The sequence below is a fragment of the Entelurus aequoreus genome, linkage group LG06, assembly GCF_033978785.1.
Source record: "Entelurus aequoreus isolate RoL-2023_Sb linkage group LG06, RoL_Eaeq_v1.1, whole genome shotgun sequence".
NCBI lineage: Eukaryota > Metazoa > Chordata > Actinopteri > Syngnathiformes > Syngnathidae > Entelurus > Entelurus aequoreus.
In genome coordinates, this window is record NC_084736.1 from 47,641,094 (window position 1) to 47,662,474 (window position 21,381).

The 21,381-nt window shown below is 37.7% G+C and overlaps 2 protein-coding genes and 1 long non-coding RNA gene across 5 annotated transcripts in view; 2 read left to right on the forward strand and 1 right to left on the reverse strand.

Annotated features, from left to right (window-relative positions):
• The window catches only part of unc45b (unc-45 myosin chaperone B), a 43,984-nt gene extending 26,692 nt beyond the window's left edge, over window positions 1-17,292 (forward strand). For both annotated transcript variants that reach the window (XM_062050883.1, XM_062050884.1), the window contains exons 12-20: window positions 2,056-2,197; window positions 2,271-2,411; window positions 2,485-2,612; window positions 11,979-12,045; window positions 12,152-12,265; window positions 12,343-12,458; window positions 13,444-13,561; window positions 13,623-13,778; window positions 13,846-17,292. In XM_062050883.1, coding sequence (XP_061906867.1) covers window positions 2,056-2,197; window positions 2,271-2,411; window positions 2,485-2,612; window positions 11,979-12,045; window positions 12,152-12,265; window positions 12,343-12,458; window positions 13,444-13,561; window positions 13,623-13,778; window positions 13,846-14,118 — 1,255 coding nt within the window. In that variant the 3' untranslated portion in view covers window positions 14,119-17,292. The remainder of the gene's footprint in view (window positions 1-2,055; window positions 2,198-2,270; window positions 2,412-2,484; window positions 2,613-11,978; window positions 12,046-12,151; window positions 12,266-12,342; window positions 12,459-13,443; window positions 13,562-13,622; window positions 13,779-13,845) is intronic.
• Window positions 5,418-6,400, reverse strand: LOC133651579 (uncharacterized). The gene is made up of 4 exons (XR_009826447.1): window positions 6,146-6,400; window positions 5,914-6,020; window positions 5,749-5,821; window positions 5,418-5,649 (listed from the first exon to the last, which is right to left on the reverse strand). It is a non-coding gene; the product is annotated as an uncharacterized LOC133651579 (long non-coding RNA).
• Window positions 17,293-18,654: 1,362 nt separating the features above from the next.
• Window positions 18,655-21,381, forward strand: part of pip5k1bb (phosphatidylinositol-4-phosphate 5-kinase, type I, beta b) — a 93,264-nt gene continuing 90,537 nt past the window's right edge. For both annotated transcript variants that reach the window (XM_062050889.1, XM_062050887.1), the window contains exon 1: window positions 18,655-18,893. The gene's annotated coding sequence lies outside the window, so the exon portion shown is untranslated. The remainder of the gene's footprint in view (window positions 18,894-21,381) is intronic.

Sequence of the window (21,381 nt, forward strand, 5' to 3'; positions counted from 1 at the left end):
TGCATGTTCTCCTTCATCCAGGTCATTGTATTTTCTCCATATTTTTGGGGGGCCTGGATTCGCAGTCCATTTTCTCTCCTTGTAGCTTGTAGGTTTGATGTAAGCTACCTCGCTACATGGGTCTAAAAGTAGCTAAGCTACAGGAAAAGCTACTCATTAAAAAAGTAGCTAAGCTACTTCCAAGCTCCTGGAAAATGTAGTTAAGCTACGTAGCTTAGCTACATGTACCTTGTTACTCCCCATCTCTGATAATACATCATTATTGCATTATTATAAGTGCAGCTACTTGGGGTTAAGCCTCCCCTTTTTAAACTTGAACTTTAATTCTCTCAGTTACAGCTCTTGTTATTACCAAATCTGTGTTATATGTGTTTTATGTTGCATGATTGCACCAAGAAAAACTCCTACTTTGTGAACCCGTTCTCAAACAATGGCAATAAAACTATTCTGATTAATCAAGTGTCCTTGAATGCACCACAATTATGTGCTATGAGAGGAAAAAGTAAAACTTAAGTATCAACTTAGTCCGATGCTGACACAAATAGATTTTTTACCTTTCTTTTGTCACCTCATTCTTGTTCCCAAATGTTGGCACTGTGTATGAATGCATAAATGTGGGCTTTGATGACGTCTGTGTTGGGTAAACAATGACGTTTTCCATGCTAGATTTGCTACTATAGCAAACGGGATCAACCATTTTGCATTTTTGCAAGAGGGGGTTGCGCATTACTAATTTGATTTAAAGAAAAACAAAAAAACTTACTACTAAACTTTTGACAGCAAAATTTATTTTTATCTATCTATCCATCCAAAATGAATCCTCAAATATTTACAAAAGTCTAGGGCAGGGGTGTCCAAACCTTTACCACTGAGGGCCGCACACTGAAAAATCAAAGCACGCGGGGGCCATTTTGATATTTTCTCCATTTTCAAAACCAATACAATATACACTTTTATTTTTAACCTTTGGGGCTCGCTCAAGTTAGGTCCTAGGGACCCAGAAGGGTTTCAGTCTTAAAAAAGGTTAAAAATAAGTCACCCAAATTTTGGGGGCAAAAATACAAAATATACAATATTTTTCCCAAAAAGATTTTCAAAGTGGAATATTTGATGTGAAGTTATTTGAACCCTAAATAGGTCAATAATTCATAGCAAAATTGATTTGAATTTATTATTATTATTATTATTTTTTTTTTTAGCAAAGACAGGTGTTTTTTAATTCCACAAAAATTTTTGGGGATCCAAAATTGCCCCACTCATATAATGGTCATGCTTTTTTTTTTTCATTTTTTTTTTCACATTCAACACTTAAATCTCTATATCAGCTTCAGATAATATATAGTATAATTAGTTTAGTATATTTATAATAACAATCAATATACTAATTAGTATAATTAGTATTAGTATATAATTTGTACTGTATGTATTTTTTTAAATAATTTTCATATTTTTCGTTTTTGTTTTGTTTGTTGTGTTTGTGTCCTTTTTGTCCTTAAATCAGTCAATAATTCATAGCAATATTGATTTTGACTCATTATTATTTTTTGAAAAAATATTTTTTTAAATTGTGTTATTAGAGTCAACAATGCAACTTTTTTTCTCGTTGCATTTCACCTATTTGCTTTTTTATTCCACGTTTTAATGTTTAAAAAAAAAAACGTTTTAGTATTTTTAGAATTATGTGCCGCGGGCCGGTAAAACATGTGGCCCTCGGGCCACACTTTGGACACCCCTGGTCTAGGGCATGATCATGTGGCTCCCCTAGTGGTTGTGGCCCTAAACAACCGTGTGTTTATGTCAAGTCCTGGTTATGCTGCAGCAGACGAAGGCTTCCCCAAAAATTGTCTGAAATAAGATTAAAATTTAAGATTGGGTGGGAGCTAAGGGGTCTAACCTTAGTTGGTTAATAGTGATTAAGAGGTCTTGTCACTACTTTTGTCCATTTAGAGTGCTTATTGTTAGTGTGATGTTATTGCATCAGCATGTATGCAAATAATATTTTCAACAGTCTTACTGTACTTTAAACAACTACTGTTTATTTCCTATTTCTTCTAGATGGCTTTGCAATCCCCAGATCGACGCTAAAACCAGGAAGTGGGCTATTGAGGGTCTGGCATACTTGACTAATGATGCTGATGTCAAAGATGACTTTGTTGAGGATGAGCAGGCACTTACAGCCATGTTTGACCTGGCCAAGGTTTGACTGCAAACTCGTGCAGTGAAATAACACTCAACGACACCAGAAATAAGCTTATGATTTTTTTGGCCAGTCTAAAGATAAGACCATCATATATGCCGTGGCCTGCACTTTGGTCAACTGCACCAACACCTATGAGAAGAAAGACATCATACCTGAACTGGTGCAGCTGGCAAAGTTCTCAAAGCAGCACGTGCCTGAGCAGCATCCCAAGGTACTTATAGCGGTGGATCGCAATATAAAGTAGAGATATATGACACGGGAAATGTGATGATGTGTGCTCTCAGGACAAGAAGGACTTCATCGAGAGGCGAGTCAAAAGACTGCTGAAAGCTGGAGTCACATCCGCTCTTGCTGTCATGGTCAAAGCAGACAACTCCATCTTGACGGACCAGACCAAGGAGATGCTTGCAAGGTAAGAGGAAATATCCCACAATGTTGATGTACTGTGTAGACCAGGAGGCCCAAACTCTTACCACTCAGGGTCGCATTGAGAACAATTGACAGATGCAGGGGCCCGCTTTGATATATTCTGTACATTAAAAATACTAAAACTAATAAAAACTCTGGTCAATCAATACATGCTAAAATAACCTAACAAATCATCCACATATTATAGTTTTTATGTTATAAATTAAATAAATGGGTTATACTTGTATAGCGCTTTTCTACCTTCAAGGTACTCAAAGCGCTTTGACAGTATTTCCACATTTACCCATTCACACACACATTCACACACTGATGGCGAGAGCTGCCATGCAAGGCGCTAACCAGCAGCCATCAGAGGCAAAGGGTGAAGTGTCTTGCCCAAGGACACAACGAACGTGACTAGGAAGGTAGAAGGTGGGAATTGAACCCCAGTAACCAGCAACACTCCGATTGCTGGCACAGCCACTCTACCAACTTCGCCACGCCGTTACAGGTAACAAAGCATATTAGTGTCATATTCAAGTATTGCATTAATAATTTGTATTGTGTGTATGCAGTGGAACCTAAATGTATGATAGGGTTGTCCCGACACCAATATTTTGGTACCCAAATGTATTTCGATACTTTTCTAAATAAAGGGCACCACAAAAAATGGCATTATTGGCTTTATTTTAACTAAAAAATGTTACAGTACATTAAACATATGTTTTTTATTGCAATCTAACAACAATTTTGGATTAAATAAAATAGTGAACATCCAAGACAACTTGTCTTTTAATAGTAAGTAAGTAAACAAAGGCTCCTAATTTGTCTGCTGACATATGCAGTAACATTTTGTGTCATTTATCATTTTATTATTTTGTCAACATTATGAGGGACAAGCTGTAAAAATTGATTATTAACCCACTTGTTCATTTACTGTTAATATGTGGTTATTTTTCGGTTTAATATGTTATATCTACACTTCTGTTAAAATGTAATAATCACTTATTCTTCTGTTGTTTGATACTTTACATTAGGTATGGATGATACCATAAATTTAGGTATCGATCCAATACCAAGTAGTTACAGGATCATACATTGGTCATATTCAAAGTTCTCATGTGTCTAGGGACATATTTCCTGAGTTTATAGACATAGTATAAATGAAAAAAAAAAAAAAAAAAAATGTTGTGATGCTAAAAATATCAATGTAATCATAGTATCGACTAGATACGCTATTGTACTTGCTATCATTACAGTGGATGTCAGGTGTAGATCCACCCATGGCGTTTGTTTACATTCATGTGCGCTAGCTTTTGTTAGCGGTGTGAATTATTGTATCCTCCTACGGTGTGTAGTGAAGCATGTTTAGCTACCTCGTCCTGCAGGGATGATACTTGTAAGAAACTTACTTTGTCGCCATGGAGGCGAGGGTTAGTGATTTAGAAGTAGCTAAAACACTGCCGACTGCGGATGGATATTCGCTGCTAGCTAGCTAGCCAGCCATGTTTTAAAGCACCTCTTCCTGAGGGCGTTTCAGTGTTATAGCGTCACCTTTATCGTTATTTTTTAGACCAAAATGCGTCTATTCTCCCTTTTCTGTCCACACACAGTGTCTGCTTGTAAGTACTCCGTGATTGTTTGCTGCCGAACATGCTCCTCTGCTCGTAAACCCAGCAATGTCATGACGGGACGACGCTGTGTCATGACCGTTAAATATAAATAAATAAATAAATTGTGAACCGGTTCTTTTCAAACAGAGTATATTACCGTTTTTGATTCATTAGTACCGCAATACTATACTAGTACCGGTATACCGTACAACCCTAATGTATGAATTTAATTGGTTCATAAATGGAAAAGTTTGTATAGTGAAGCAAATTTCTCTCTAAGAAACAATGTAAATATGAATAATGGGTTCCAGCCTCGACAAAAGTCTATATTTTAGCTTTACATTCAATTAAAAGCACTAAAATTGAATGATTTGGTTGACTTTAAGACAGCACAATTTATTTATACCATAAACAATAACACGTTACCTGTGTATTTCAGGGATTGTTCCAAAAACAAGACTGTGGTTTTCATTTATGAAAGAAAAACATAGGTGAGAACAAGTGCAAAGCAGCATTTTGTGTCTTTTGTTGGAATTAATGTATGGAATAAGTTGAACCAAGAGCTAAAAGTGTCCAGCGAGGCATCGTGGGAGACGCCGGAGTTTGTAGTGATTTTAAGGATGCAGACAAACGAGATAGCAGTGAGAAATAAACAGGGGTATTTATTAATTAAAGAAGCAAAAATAAAAGGCGAGAGCAGAAGGGAAGCGCTCTAAACGGCCAGACTAAAGACAAAACAAAATGCTGGAAAGCAGCAAAAAACAGTAACTATGATATGTGGAGCGGATGGCGTCCACAAATTGAAAAAAGATTGTCTGTAGTGAAAAGAGATAATGTCCGACATACCCATGGTGTTGCAAGCTCAACTTAAATAGTGCTAATAACAAACAAAAAACAGGTGAGGGATAAAGTGCTCGAAGGCAGGCGTAAAGCACTTACGAAAAAACACCAACACGACAGTAAGTCCCAGGTAACAAGGGAACGTAATGTGAACGTTAGGAGAACGTAGTGGCATTGTTCTGGGAACGTTAGTTTATAACGTTCAAAGAACGTTTGGTTGTGGAGTTCTTGCTTGGTTAGCAGAACGTTAGCCAAGAACGTTTGGCTAGAACGTTTAGGGAACTGTTTAGGAACATGCTATTTACATCTGTTTTTATGCTATATTGTCAGGAATAACACTCAAACAGAAATTTCAACAGAATTAATTCTTTATTAGTGATAGTGATTTCAACAGAAATAATTCTTTATTAGTGATAACTATAATACAAATGGAATGGAATGCAGTGGTCTTGGTCGTGCGCGTCAGTGTATCCTGCCCCTTCTTGGTTCTCTTCCTGGAAGTAAATCCATCCATCCATCCATCCATCTTCTTCCGCTTATCCGAGGTCGGGTCGCGGGGGCAGCAGCCCAAGCAGGGAAACCCAAATCCTGGAAGTAAATAATTATCACAAATACAAAAAAGAGAGCACTGGAATGTAGATTAATTGAATTGAATTAAAACATTGGCATAATTACTTTATCATTTACCTCTCATCTCACTCTGTTCTTTTGCTTGTTTCTTTTTCCTTTTTTGTCCTCCCTCTTAATTCCTCCTCTTCTCCTGCAAGTAGTTATAATTGCAAATTCAAAAGGCATGCAGTGGAACTTCAATAAAATGGAATTCAAAATTGGGATATCTTATCTTCTCTGTACCTCAAATTTTGAACCTCCCTTTCGAAAAGTGGCCAGTTTCAGGACCTCTCCGAGCTCACAATCCACTTCAGCTGTGGTCGTCTGCTTGTAAACACCCCTGCATGCCTCTGCAATCACCAGCACAATTTAGAATTCCCTTTAGAATAAATACTGTAATAATAACAGCTAGATCGACCTTGTGAGCATACATGCAACATATGTTCAAAGATGAAAACCTATTATTAACACTTACTATTTATTATTCTGTAAAGGGGCAAGTCCTCAAACGCCACTTTTCCTGACTTTCCACGGAGGCCAAGCTGCTCCAGGACTTTGTTTGTGGCAATTTTCCTCAGCATTGTCCTCACCGTGTCTGCCAAATTCTGCCCACCAAGAGCAGTAAGAGCTTTCACCTATACAAATAAATAAACAACAATATTGTACTTGATTAGAAATTGTTTTTTGATAACTGAGCAAGATATTTTTGCAGTGGGGAATTAAAACTAATTACCAGCTGTTTTCTGAGCAGAAGATCAGTGTCGAGCCGTTCACAGAAGGCCTTCAGCTGCTCAAGAGTCTTGAAAGGCTTATCAATGAGATCTTGAACATCCACAGATTCTGGCCCCACAGACTGTGCTGCCAGCCCTCTCAGCATGCGCATAATTTCTCCCTGGTTCTCAAGTATATTTTGAACTTTCATGTTCAACTGGAAAACTGCAAAGACAACAAAAGTCAAAGAGGTAATTCGTATTACTGCCCGTTGTAACAGCCTGTTTAACACCACCTATCAACAGTTAAATAGCCAACTAACGTTCACTGTCAAGGGCATTCCTGCTGCTTCTTGGAGCGGTCTGGTACTGACTCGTACTGGCTGGAGTGGTCTGGTACTGGCTTGAGCTGGCTGGAGTGGTCTGGTACTGGCTTGAGCTGGATGCATTCCTGTCTGGACTGAGCCTGGAAGTGCTGCTTCTCGCTGGGCTGTGAGGTCAGCCTGGATGCCTTGGAGTGGTCTGGTATTGGCTGGTACTGGCTGAAGTGGCCTGGTACTCGCTGGAGATTGGAAAGTTAAAGGTTGGGAGCTCTGGCAGTGGGGGTGCCTGGACGAAGATCTGTGTTTTCTCTTTTCTGCCCTTCTTTTTTTGGCCGAATATCCTCTTCATCTAAACCAACGAAGACAAAAACATTTATGCACCACTAAGTAGTGTTTGAGTATTGTAAGTAAACAGTCTTTGAAAAGTGACTATACCGTCAGCATCAAACACATCTTCCTCATCGTTTCTATAACGTTCAGGGGTGATGTGGCTCCGTTTGGTTAACACTTCTTCTTCTGGGCTCGAAAACATTTCAGCTTGTTTTTCGTATTGAAGGGCCTTGTCAAAGTCTTCTGCAAAATTTCAAAGTATGCCGATGACTCAAGATGAATTTAACTTATGTTGTTTAAAATATACATGATATGACTTAGACAATATTCCCTTACCAGTCAATGTTTTCCTGAAAACCCAAATTGGCAGCCTCTCCCAGAATTGTTTGTCAGGAATCTCAGCTTTCCGGATTCTGGAGTGGTTAGGATTTGGCCTTGGCCAATAGCAGAAGGTATTCTGAAGATAAAATAATCATGATGAATGACATAATAATTAATAATAAGCTACAATATTATGCCTATGCACAGTACTTTTCAGAAAAAGTAATAACCTTTCCATCATCTTCTGTCCATTTGGTTGTGACAACAGCGACTGAATGTTCACCAAGGAACTCAACGACCACAATAGAAGGAGCCATCTGGAAAACAATCAGATAATATTACCATTTCAATACTGCATCAAAGAGTTATTTATGAATCCTGATACAGTTAGTCAGTTATTCTTAGTCTGCACACACTCTTCTGGTTAGACATGCTCCAAGCAGACCTTCAATACTTACTACTGGTTATTGATCTGTTCAAAATTCATGCAGTATCTACATGAATATGCTATGGCCCGTTTCATCTTCGTCCAGTTTGATGGCACTGGTTCTGAGGCGTTCTGCCGAAAGGACTCGCATGCGTGTGTACCTCCTATGTACTCTGTACACTCTAAGGACCCTAGAGTCACAGGGTTCAATGAAGAGAGCTTCAGGACGTTCATAGACTCTGCACAAGAAGAAGTCCCTTTGTTCAGCAGAAGTCACTTCACAACATGTCCCATCTTCCAGTACATAAGCATTATTTGGTGGTTTCGTACACACTTTTGGACTGTCCTTCAGTTCAAGCTCTGTTTTCTTGCTCCTTTCACTAAGCCGTTTGACAACTTGTGCCAAGGGCCTTTTTCCTCATCTCACAAGTTTCTTCATTTTGTGCATGAAGTTCTCGAAAGGGAAAGCTGCACATGCATCCAATGATCCATGTTCCCTCACTTCACCAGCTAAGTGAAGTGAAGAGTGCACATTGTATACTAGAAACTCAACGCCATACAGATTGCGAGCTTGTGTAACAAAGTGGACAAGGAGTTGGTGAGCATAATCTATCATGTGAGTTTCAGCAAGCTTGGGTGCCCAAGTATTGACACAGCAACACTCAGTGTCATGAAATTATCATAAAGATCTGGTCTAAGAATTCCACGAAGGACCACTTTTCGTTCACGGAACGTTCAGGCAGCATTCAAACCATATCACTGACGAGGCAAATTATTGTTTAACTAGGCTACAGATAAATCCACCCTTCTTCAGAAGTCATTCGTTGGTCTTTGGTCAGTTTGGAAACTTTATAACAGCCAACCTGCACGAGAAATGTATGCTAGTTAGCGCCGGCGCATGGCGCGCATTTATACACAACGCTAAAACCGTAAAATGGTCTGAAATTAATCATGTAGGTTGGAAATTGTTATACAAAAACGTGCTTCGTATTTCACTCTTTCTATACTTGTGATAAATGGATGACGCACCAAATTGCTTTAAAATCGGAATTCTGGAAGTAGTTAGCCTTCGTCCTTCTTTGTCTCACGGAGCAGCTTCAATTGTGCATGCGTGCAGTCTTCTTCTTCTTCTCCTCCTTCTTCTTCTTCTTTTGATTTATATGGCGGTTGGCAAGCAACCTTGTGTGTGCATTACCGCCACCTACTGTGCGTGCAGCCTTGACTCAGCCGGCATCAGATTGTTCACAAAACACAACACTTTCGCAGAAAGTTAGGGAAACGTTACAACATACTGTATAAAAAGTACATTTGCGAAAAAAACACTTATAAAAGCCTAACAGTTGCTGTTTCCATTGCAGGCAAATTATATTTGGTATATAGATGAGAACGTTCTAAGAACGTTCTTAGAACATGTCAAAAACAGTTTTTGACATGTTCTAAGAACGTTCTTAGAACGTTCTCATCTTGCATAACCAAAAGAGAACCATACAGTAACGTTACGTTAACGTTAGGTGTTACCTGGGGTGCCACCAAAATAAGAGCGCAGGACAGAAACATGCACTAAACACAGGAGATCACCAGGAAACTCAAAATAAGGCACTGCGTTTTTTTTTGATTGATTGAGACTTTTATTAGTAGGTTGCACAGTGAAGTACATATTCCGTACAATTGACCACTAAATGGTAACACCCGAATACGTTTTTCAACTTGTTTAAGTCGGGGTCCACTTAAATTGATTCATGATACAGATATATACTATCATATATACTATCATCATAATACAGTCATCACATAAGATAATCACATTGAATTATATACATTATTTACAATCAGGGGTGTGGAGGGGGGGGGGGGGATATGGACATCAAGTAGTGGACATAGAGAGAGAGAGAGAGAGAGAGAGAGAGAGAGAGAGAGAGAGAGAGAGAGAGAGAGAGAGAGAGAGAGAGAGAGAGAGATCAGAAGGCATAAGAAAAAGAAAAAGTATCTGCATTTGATTGTTTACATTTGATTATTAGCAATCCGGGGAGGGTGTTAGTTTAGGGTTGTAGCTGCCTGGAGGTGCGTGGTGTGACAAGCCTCGACAAAAATACTTTAAAACTTTAATTCAATTTCAAATTCTTTTGAAGATATCAATTACAAAAATGACAATGGATGCTAAGGATGTAAAATTAATATGATGGAGTTTATTCATATTTTTTCTTGATGAACCAAAAAATTAAAAAAAAAGGTACAACTGCATGCAAAACACATGTTCTGTTTTTGTTTTGTAAATACACTAGGATAGGCGTAATACGCTTTAACTTCTGCTTATTCAATTTCAGACTATATGTATAAAAAATGTATTGTCTTTATCTGTCAAATGTTTTAATGTCTGAATAATGAAACTTTAAACTCAAAACTCTGAACACAATATAAAGTGCTGTATAGTACTGTATATCAAACAAAAATTACAAGGAGGTGATAGCTCAACTTTCTCTTTATCAACAAGCCAAAACAAGCTGAACTGTGCTTTATGCGCTGCTCAGCCAACATATGCGCGCACACACACACACGCAAGTCACATTGGTGCCCTCACAAACCATCAGAAATCACAGAAATTCTCAACTTTTAACAACCATTATGTTACAATGATAAATATTCTAAAACATCAATTCCACCCACATTCACATGGGCAGAGAAGCTAACGAGAAAGCAGCAGACAAAGGGAGAGAAGGAAGGGGGCGGTCCGGTCTCATCCCAATTACAACTAGCTGTGGTACGAAGCCTGCTACGTCAGTTCTCCCATACTCATGAGCGCCATTAATGTACGACTTCCAAATAGTCTTTTTTTTTTTTTTCTAACTCCACAGCGATTCTCTCCTTCTTTACAAACTCGTCTGTTGAGATTTTTGGGCTCATATTGAGGTAGCTAAATTGACAAATGTTGTTTCAAAAGGCGTGAACACAGAAAAAAAAGGCACACACGCTTAAGCACCGAGTAGTGACAAGTAGTGTACTGCAATTCGCAGCATGTGACGTGGAGCGCTACGCCTCCTCAAAAATTCTGCAGGTGGAACACAAAATGAATGAATGAAGCTTTCATACACAGAGACATGGTTCACAACTTCACACGGAGGCCCATTTGGTTCTATTTAAGCGTTCGAAAAGTGCTAACATTTAGTAAAAAATAAATGAGCAAAAATCTAACATAATTTGACATCATTTATTTTGCTTTACAACAGCAATATTTTTAATTAATAATTTTCATATTTTTTCCCTGTGCCTCTGCCTTGTAGATATTTACTAAATGTAATGAAACAATTTAAATGGTTACAATCAGTCAAGATGCAGACATGGCAGACGGAGAGCAGGTAAAAATATATCTAATGTCGAAACATAAAGAAAAAGTGCAGCAGGGAAGTGCACAGGAAGCATAAACACAACCAATGATGCAGAGGACAGCACTTGCATGTAATGCATACTGATTGGTAACCAGGAACAGGTGAGGAAACCAGCGCCTAGACAGAATAAATAGTGGCAAAATGAAATGAAACCAAAATAAGATAAATAAATATAACTAAATACAGGAACACAAGAAAACAAAGTCCAAACCTGACATAACAGTCATGACAAAAACATACTTTTTCATTGTTATTGTTTACAGAAGTGCTACATTTACTCTGTTACATTTACTTAAGCAACTTATATATGAATTTATTTGGAGTAGTTTTCTACTTTTACTTGAGTATTTTTGTGAAGAACACACGCTACTTTTACTCCATTACATTGAGTTTCATTCCGATCGCTACATTTGACTATATCCGATTGCAGCTGAGATAGGTTCCAGCACCCCCCACGACCCCGAAAGGGATAAACGGTAGAAAATGGATGGATGGATCCTTATATTTATTTGTACTGCTTGCAAAGATGTATTCATTTGTTCCGTTGTTAATGACCATTAAAAAAAGTAGCTACTACAGTAAATAAAACAGAAGTTACTCACCAGTTACTCAGTACATGAGTAGTTTTATTAAAACACTTACTCTAACTCATATGATATCTTGGTTGACTACTTTTTACTTTCACAAAAGTTACCGGTATATTATTCTAAAGTTAAAGTACTTGGCTCCTATACCAACCACTGATTTGTTTATATATAAAAGTTGTAACATTTCTTCAGGGATAATTGTTGAAACTCTTTTCTTTTGTGTTCAGGGTCTTCTTGGCTTTGTCAGAGGATCCCAAAGATCGTGGTACTCTTGTTGCCCAAGGTGGGGGAAAGGTGGGTCACATTTAAACATATATAAATGCACATTTGACTAATTATGATATGACCTGGCTTGGATGATGGCTGTTTCACTTTCGACTCTCCACCCGCCCCGTATTAGGCTTTGATACCTCTGGCGCTGGAAGGAACTGAGGCAGGAAAAGTGAAGGCCTGTCACGCTCTTGCCAGAATTGCAGCCATTTCAAATCCAGAGATCGCCTTCCCTGGCGAAAGGGTAAAAGACTTAAGTGACTATTTTATACTATTTTCTGCTAACATTTTCATCATGATACTTTGTTCCTCTCATTTCAGGTGTATGAGGTAGTGAGGCCTTTAGTCAGCCTCCTTCACACAGAAAGGGATGGAATGCAGAACTTTGAGGCTTTGCGAGGCCTCACCAACTTTGCGGGTTTCAGTGAAAAACTAAGGTACCAACCAAAACTTTATGCTGTTGTTTAGGGACACTTGATTATAGCGACCGGTCACTTCATTGGCTGATCATCAACATGGTCATGGTTGTTGTACTCTGCATGTGTTTGCTTATTTTTACTTTTATGGACTGAACTGCCTCATCGATACAATTATACTTATATTATACTAAACTTCTATTCAGGAGTGAGTCAAGATGACCTTTGTCATAGTTTTAGTTCGGTTTAGCAGCAGTGCGGCTGCGTCCATTCAAAAGCCCATGGATGTAATTTTAAATTTAGCATCGCTTTGAACGCCATAATTGTGACAGCTTTACGACCTTATTTCTAAAACGACTGTACTATATAACTTTATATTGTAGCCGAACCTTTTCCCCAAAGATATACTGTCTAAAGAACTTTTTTTAAATAGTTTTCCCCCATTTCTTGTGTTTTGTTTACTTTTTAAAATATTTCCAAAGTGGCATAGCAATTTCTAATTGTCTTCAGCGGTATGAAATATAGAACCTTTTTATTTCCAACAATTTTTTTTTAACTTTTTCATATAAAGGGACATTATCTAAAATATAAACATATGCCTCTTAAATATATTGGATTTAATTTAATTGTTATTGTTAATGTAGTCTTTTTGATTATTTTTAGTAAATTCAACTAAATTCAAAATTGTGAAGATTTTTTTTTTTTTACAGCCTTGTTTATCGCTATTAATTGGTTGCAGGCCTGGCCGTGGTAAAGGAATTTCCGCATAATCATAAATTGAATATTTGCATATAAAAAAACTGTTTGCGACTTTCTAAATATGGGGTTTAACATTAAGAAAGCTTTCTAGAGATGAAAAAACAGGTTGCAGTCAGCCCTAGTCCTATACCATGTTACACAAGCAATATTAAAGACCAAAATGGGGCCACAAACACAATCTCGTTTAAGGCCACAGAAAGCCCACCTTCTCACTGCATTGTTAACCTTTGCTGTATGACTTTTGCAGGGTAAAAATTGTAAAAGAGAACGCTCTGCCCGATATCGAGAACTACATGTTTGAGGAACACGAGCAGATCAGACAGGCTGCCACTGAATGCATGTGCAACCTTGTGACATGCAAAGAGGTGAGATGTCCCCATTTTGTCACCTACAAGACACGTGGAGTTGACTGAAAAGTTTTTGCAGGTCCAAGAGCGCTACCTGGACGAAAGTAACGATAAGCTGAAGCTGCTGCTCCTACTTTGTGGAGAGGATGATGATAAACTTCAGATTGCCGCAGCGGGAGCCCTGGCCATGCTTACCGCTGTCCAGAAGAAGCTCTGCGCGAAGCTCACCCTTGTGGTATGTGAGCACACAGCACAATACAATTACACTGTGTCAATTATTAAAAAATGTGTGTGTCCCCCAGAGTGCCCAGTGGCTTGAGATCCTGCAGAGGTTGTGTCTACACACCAACCCGATGATCCAGCACCGCGGCCTCGTGATTGTGTGCAACATGCTCAACTCGGAGGACGGTGAGCTGACCAAGAAACTGATCGAGAGCGAGCTGCTGGAAATCATGACAGTGATCGGAAAGGCTGAGGACAACCCCAAGAGGCAGGAACCCATCGATGTGGCGCGTACGTGCCTGGTCAGAGCAATGGAACTGGGGCTCATCAAACCCTTCTCCAGCCCTTCCTAAGCACAACAACAACGGACATGTTTTTGTGCTCTTTATTACTCGTTTCCTACAGACTTTTTTCAACATTGAAGACATTACTAGTTATCATTAGTTATTTTGACTGGAGCCTCAAGTATTGGCCGATACTGATATAAATCCGATACGGTATCAACACGTATCGTGCATACTTTTAATATTATGTATCGTGAGTTGTTAGAAAAGGCTTGATCAAGTGAAATTACTAACAAAAACAATGGTAAGGAATAATGATGAGTAAATGACGCCTCAGAATTAGTAATGTTACTCATAATTTTAATCGTATTGAATAATTATATCTAACCTACTTACAGTTTACAACCTTGTCAATTGATATAAAACCGTGTGTTAATCACAAAGATGATTATTTATTTGACACATACTGTAAACCTTCGGCTAAGGTCAGGCTGATTAGAAAATAAGTACTAACCAAGTGTACCGCATTAGAAGTGGTATAAATAAAAATCTGATGAAAAATAAATGTAGTTAAATTATCTTGTGCTAAAATAAATTAACCAACTTAATAATAAATATGTTTTGTAACTCGACTGTCAATAACATTTGAATGCAAATAAAAATACAGCTTCACCACTTTAGTCATAATTTTTGCGCTTAGGAAACTTTTCTATGGCTTTAGACTTGCTCTGTTTGTTTAAAATTGTAATTTGCAGTGTTCGTAATAGTAACGCCGTTACTTTTACTAGTAACAAGTAATCTAATTTATTACTTTTAGGTCTGTTACAAGTTACAACGCCGTTAGCGATAGCTTGATGTAACGTGGCACGCTACTTTTGATGTGGTTTAATGTCGACAACAAGACGTCATAAGTGCAGTAAGTTCAATGCAGGAAATGTCTTTTTACTGGTGAAAGCAACAAGCAGCATTGCACTAAAATGAACTTGATATCAAACAGGAAGAGGCACCATCACACTGTGACACAGCACACAAAATACACACACATACACAATGGGAATATTGAACAACAAATCAATGATTGAACTGACAAACTTTCCTTCCAAAATATACCCCGTTTGTTGACAAGAAGATATGACAGCCACCGAGGCACATTCAATCTCTTTATTAAGCAGAGGTAAAGTGCGCTGCTAACTGCTAAAGCTAAAAAACACAGCTCCGTTAAAACCCTCGATGATGTCACACATCACTAAGCAACAGGCCCCACCTTTTAAAAGCACAACTCCGCACTCTAATATTAAACATCCCACAAATGCATATGCCAAATATTTAGTTTTCTTTTTAAGTAACGTAAGAATGACCTTCCCTAGTAATTAATTACATTTATTAAAGAGTAATTCCGTTAGTAATTCAATTAATTTTTTGGTAAAATAGCGAGTGACTATAATTAATTACTTTTTTAAAGTAATTTTCAGAATACTGGTCATTAGTGCCACAAGTGGTGGAAAAGTGTATTACAACTTGAGTACCGCTGCGACCCACAGACCACAGCGGAGACACAGATATTTTTTTGGCGGCCCAACAATGGGCTTTGGTTAAAAAGTACTGGTTTATGGCACACTCACAAACTGTATTGACAATGGATTGACGCTGTATTTCATAATAGTCATCGACCATTTACTGGATTACAAAAGTCCCTATATTTGACCTGGGTTAGGGTTAGCACGAATCGCAACATATACATATTTTTTTAAATATTTTTTTCATGTAGGACGTCAGAAAAGATTTGATTTGAAATTACTCAAGAGAACAAGGGTAGGTATAAAACACTAAACTCATGACAGATTTATGGTTGTTAAATGGAGTGATGCAGACACGTTTGTTACTGGACATTTTCCAAGATGATTCTGCCTTGGACGCTTTTGTCTGTGTGTAATATGCAACCATAATTATTTGATACTTGTTTATATTGACACATTTGGTGTTTTAGACTGCAATATTGTCCAATTAGGGACACTTATTAATGTCTAGCTTGTGTGCTATTGTGTGCGGAGCTGTTGTGTAGCTGCTAGCTCCAAGAAGCCTACCATGTTTACCTTTTGTAAATGACTCCACTAAAATACAAGAAGACACCGAACTTCTGTGCTTATTGGAGTAAATTTATGCTAAATGGCTGTCCAGTTTTGCACAAGTAAACAAGCCACAGGATTGCTTTTATCTGAGACTTTAAAAGCAAGCCAGTATCACCCGAAAACTTGTTTTTTTGATGATATCGAACCGATATCCAATATCAATATCGGATCTGGACACCCAAGTTGTCATGTTTTTTTAAATTATAATTAATGTAGTACCTTAACTTCTGAGTTGAATTGGTTCTGTGAAGGAGTTCTTAACTCAAAACACTTGTATCGTAGATGAACATCTCCCATTGAAATACATTGAAAAAAATGTAATTGGCCCCCAAAACAGCACAATGTTAACTTGTAACATGCCTACCAACAAACGCTGGAATTGCTCGGTCATGTTTTTAAAGAATTCTTTCTTTAACTCAATAAACATCGTTCACTTCTTCTCACCACTGACCATCACACTCACTTTTGTTTCAATAATATTTGCCCTCCTTTGAGCAGAATGAACCACTTGTGACGTCACAAGCGTCGATATTCGTAATTTTTCGAAGGATTAAAAACAATGATCTCACCCCTATGCACATAGACACATATTATTCTGCCTGGTTTCAATGGTGTCATGAAATAACAGGTGTGGGAGCAAGACTGTAAAAGAATGTGTGTGCCAAGAGCACACACAGGCCTGGTTAACTTTCAGTTTCGAGCCCCGGCAAGGTGGAAGGGCGAGATGGACAAAAGCAGTAGAGGCGGGCGACCAATGTAGAGACTGCTTGGCTCTCCAGCGCTGGTATTGCTATTGTTTGTACTTACTCTTTTTGCTATACAATACATTGTTATTAATCCATAGGCTCCGATCTACATTTCTGCCAGCGGGTGCTCGGACGGGTGGTAAATCTGACGCTACTTTTCTGAGCATGTGCGGTTTTTGCTCGGTGGTGAGAAATAATTTTCCATCAATCCCCATGGGTGCTCGGGCCCCAAAGCACCCACGGGATCGGTGCCTATGTATTCATCAATACTCGTCACCTCTCGTCTTGGGTGAAAACAATATTTTTTATTTTATTATTTTTTTTTCAGAAAATGTGTTTTATTTTTTTATGCAACCTCATTTGGTACTCTCTCATATACAATGTTATGTATATAATTTTTCACATTGTAGATAGTGCCAGGATGATATAAACTTGTGCTTGAAGCCATGAGTAAAGCGAATAAACGCTCAATACATGACAAATGAAGAAAAAATTTGACAATCAAACAAGTTCAATTATCAATAAAAGTTAATAGAATAGAGTTGATGGTAATAATCAAATATGCTGATAATGAAAAATATTGCTAATATTATATATATATATATATATATATATATATGTATATATATATATATATATATATATATATATATGTGTATATATATATATATATATATATATATATATATATATATATATATATATATATATATATATATATATATATATATATATATATATATATATATATATATATATATATATATATATATATATATATAAACACTACCGTTCAAAAGTTTGGGGTCACATTGAAATGTCCTTATTTTTGAAGGAAAAGCACTGTACTTTTCAATGAAGATAACTTTAAATTGGCCTAACTTTAAAGAAATACACTCTATACATTGCTAATGTGGTAAATGACTATTTTAGCTGCAAATGTCTGGTTTTTGGTGCAATATCTACATAGGTGTATAGAGGCCCATTTCCAGCAACTATCACTCCAGTGTTCTACTGGTACAATGTGTTTGCTCATTGGCTCAGAAGGCTAATTGATGATTAGAAAACCCTTGTGCAATCATGTTCACACATCTGAAAACAGTTTAGCTCGTTACAGAAGCTACAAAACTGACCTTCCTTTGAGCAGATTGAGTTTCTGGAGCATCACATTTGTGGGGTCAATTAAACGCTCAAAATGGCCAGAAAAAGAGGACTTTCATCTGAAACTCGACAGTCTATTCTTGTTCTTAGAAATGAAGGCTATTCCACAAAATTGTTTGGGTGACCCCAAACTTTTTGACCTGGGGCCACATTAGGTTAAAATTTAACCTAATGTGGCCCCAGGTCAAAAAATTTTGGGATCCCTGGTGTAGATGGAGAGTAACTCTAGTTTGTTGTGTCTGAAACAAGAAAAAAGTGCGTTGTTGAGTCTCAGGAGGACAAAAACAATACTCTATACTTCAGTGTATTCACATTATTTACTTGCAAACATTACATACTGCAACTGGAAATGGCCATACTAATGATACTATTGACCATTGCAATCTAAAAAAAATCCAATCAACGCCAAACAACATAAAAGTGTGTTTAGCAGAATTTGTTTTATTGTATACTTACTGTTTACTATTTTTGTCAATTTACTTTACATTTACAACTTTCCCTTTCATGACATGATGAAATATCGCTTTTTTGACACCAGAGGGCGTGCGTGAGGGTGTTTATAAAGTTGTGCAGCACTGAAAGACACAATGTTGTACGACACAAGCAAGACATAAACACACTAGCGGGCATCCCGCTCGCGATCACCGGCACGGTACTTCATGCCCTGTGATAAACAGGCGGATTATATTTGGCGTATATTGTCTTTAAGTTTATTCACCATCGGATCCATTGAAGGAAAACGGTGCACCACTGAGGGAAAAAACAATTTTTTTTTACTCGTCCACACTCGGAAGGGGACTACTGGCAGGTAAGCTACACAGTGGCAATAGTGCTGTGGTGTGTTGGTCAACTGTACGAAAACGACACATTTATCATTATATTACGCGTTTTTTCTGCTGCGTATTTTCAGCAAATGTCGCGACAGGTGAGAGTAAGCGAGCAGGTGAACCTACTTAATGTTGTTTCTCAAAATCAGTGTTTTTCAACCTTTTCTGACCCAAGGCACATTTTTTTCCATTGAAAAAATCCCGAGGCACACCACCAGCAGAAAACATAAAAAAAATGAAACTCAGCAGCCGATATTGACAGTAAAAAGTCGTTCTCGCAATTGTTGGATATGAATTCAAACCAACCAAGCATGTATCACTCTAGCTCTTGTCTAAAAGTAGGTGTACTGTCACGACCTGTCACATCACGCCGTGACTTCTTTTGAGGTTTTTTTGGTGTTTTCCTGTGTGTAGTGTTTTAGTTCTTGTCTTGCGCTCCTATTTTGTTGTTGATTGTCATGTCATGTACGGATGTACTTTGTGGACGCCGTCTGCTCCACACGCTGTAAGTCTTTGCTGTCGTCCAGCATTCTGTTTTTGTTTACTTTGCAGCCAGTTCAGTTTTAGCTTTGTTTTGCATAGCCATCCCTAAGCTTCAATGCCTTTTCTTAGCTGCACTGAATTATAATTACTGGTTTGCAAAAAATATTTTTAACCCAATTAGGTGAAATGACATAATCTCCCACGGCACACCAAACAATATCTCACGGCACACTAATTGAAAAACACTGGTCTAAATTGATAGCTTGTTAGCAATTAAACAATAATATTATGTTGTGGTTTGTACCACGCTGCAGCACAATACCTGCTTTTGACACATTTAAAGTAACAAAATAGCAAAATGCACCTCGTAATAATGATGCAGAACTATTAATATCAATAACAACTTTAATAGCTTTGTAGAGGATGTGTTTTTGGTATTAAATGTGATTAATTTGTGCGTGTGTTAATGAAGAGCCTCATTCTGTCTTTTGTTTTGCAGTACAATTAATAAAAAATAATATGAAGAAGGGTATAATGGAGTTACACTGTCAAACCTTTTTTAAATTCAATTTTATTGAACAATTTTTTTATTTAATTTTATATTATTTAAAAATTGTCAATCCTAATAACAGCAGCACAGTTATTTGATGGTGACTGTAATTTATGTGATGAATATAGAGAGGTTAGACATGTGTTTTTGTGAAGAAACTGGAAGTACGTCTAGTCTGATGGGAAATGAGGCAAATGTGATGACGAGGCAGTCATTTTCTGTCATTTTTTTCATTTTTGTTCTCTTTCAGAGGAAGTCACACATAGGTTTCAAATGGCGCTGAAATACATAATAACACCAAGCCTTTATAGTAGTGAAGTGAGTTATATTTATATGGCACATTTACTCTTGTGCAGTGGATCTCCAAGTACCACCATAATGACCAACATTGAAACACAGTAGCGTAGTAGGCCTAAGTATTCGTCAAATACAAGGCAAATGTTTTATTTAACAAGTATATTTATTATGTTCGGCCACTGTATTATTACACTCAGTTTGAACAGTAACACTGTGTTTAAAAAAAATAGAAAAATAAAACAGTGCACTTTAATCAAGGGATTCTTTGGCGTACCAACAGACCACTAGTAGTACACGTACCGCGGTTTGAGAATCTTGCTCCTGTGATTCAAAACGCTTTACATTGAGAAACCCGTTATCTACATTTAAGCTACAGTTACACCAGTTTGGGTGGCACTGGGAGCATGGTGAGTAAAGGTCTTGCCCAATGACACTATGGCAGTGACTAGGATGGCGAAAACAGGATTCGAACCGGAGGCTCTACCATCTGAGCCACACTGCCCCTGCGTACAGTTTGCAGCTTCACTCTATCGATTTTTTCCAAGCATATTTGACGTATTTTTGGTTCTAAATTAAGCATTTTCAAGTGTACAAATAAACTACAAATATTTTTTTGTGTTAAGCAGATTTGAGTTTTGAAGAAAAAAGCTCTATATAAAATTGAGAAATTATTAATATATTTTAAATTTAAATCTCCCAATTCATAAGTAATTTTTGTCTGTAATATATGCAATAATTTATTGGTGATGATCAACGAATGAAATATATTGCTAGGTTATGTTGACCTCTGACAGGGAATAAGCAATTTTTGGGTTGGCGTGGCTTAGATGATAGAGCGGCCGGCCAGAAACTTGAGGGTTCCTGGTTCCAATGCAGCTTCCGCCATCCTAGTCTATGCTGTTGTGTCCTTGAGCTTTACCCACCTTCCTCCCAGTGCCACCCACAATGGTAAAAATGTATCATAACTGTAGATCAGGGGTGTCCAAACTACAGCCCGCGGACCAAGTGTGGCCTGACGGCGTCTTCAGTTTGGCCCGAAACGTCATGTGTTTATTGGTGTTTCCCAATTAATTATACATGTATGATAACTTGAATACTGCAAATTGTCACCATTTTTTGTGGACTATGTGAGTGAATCA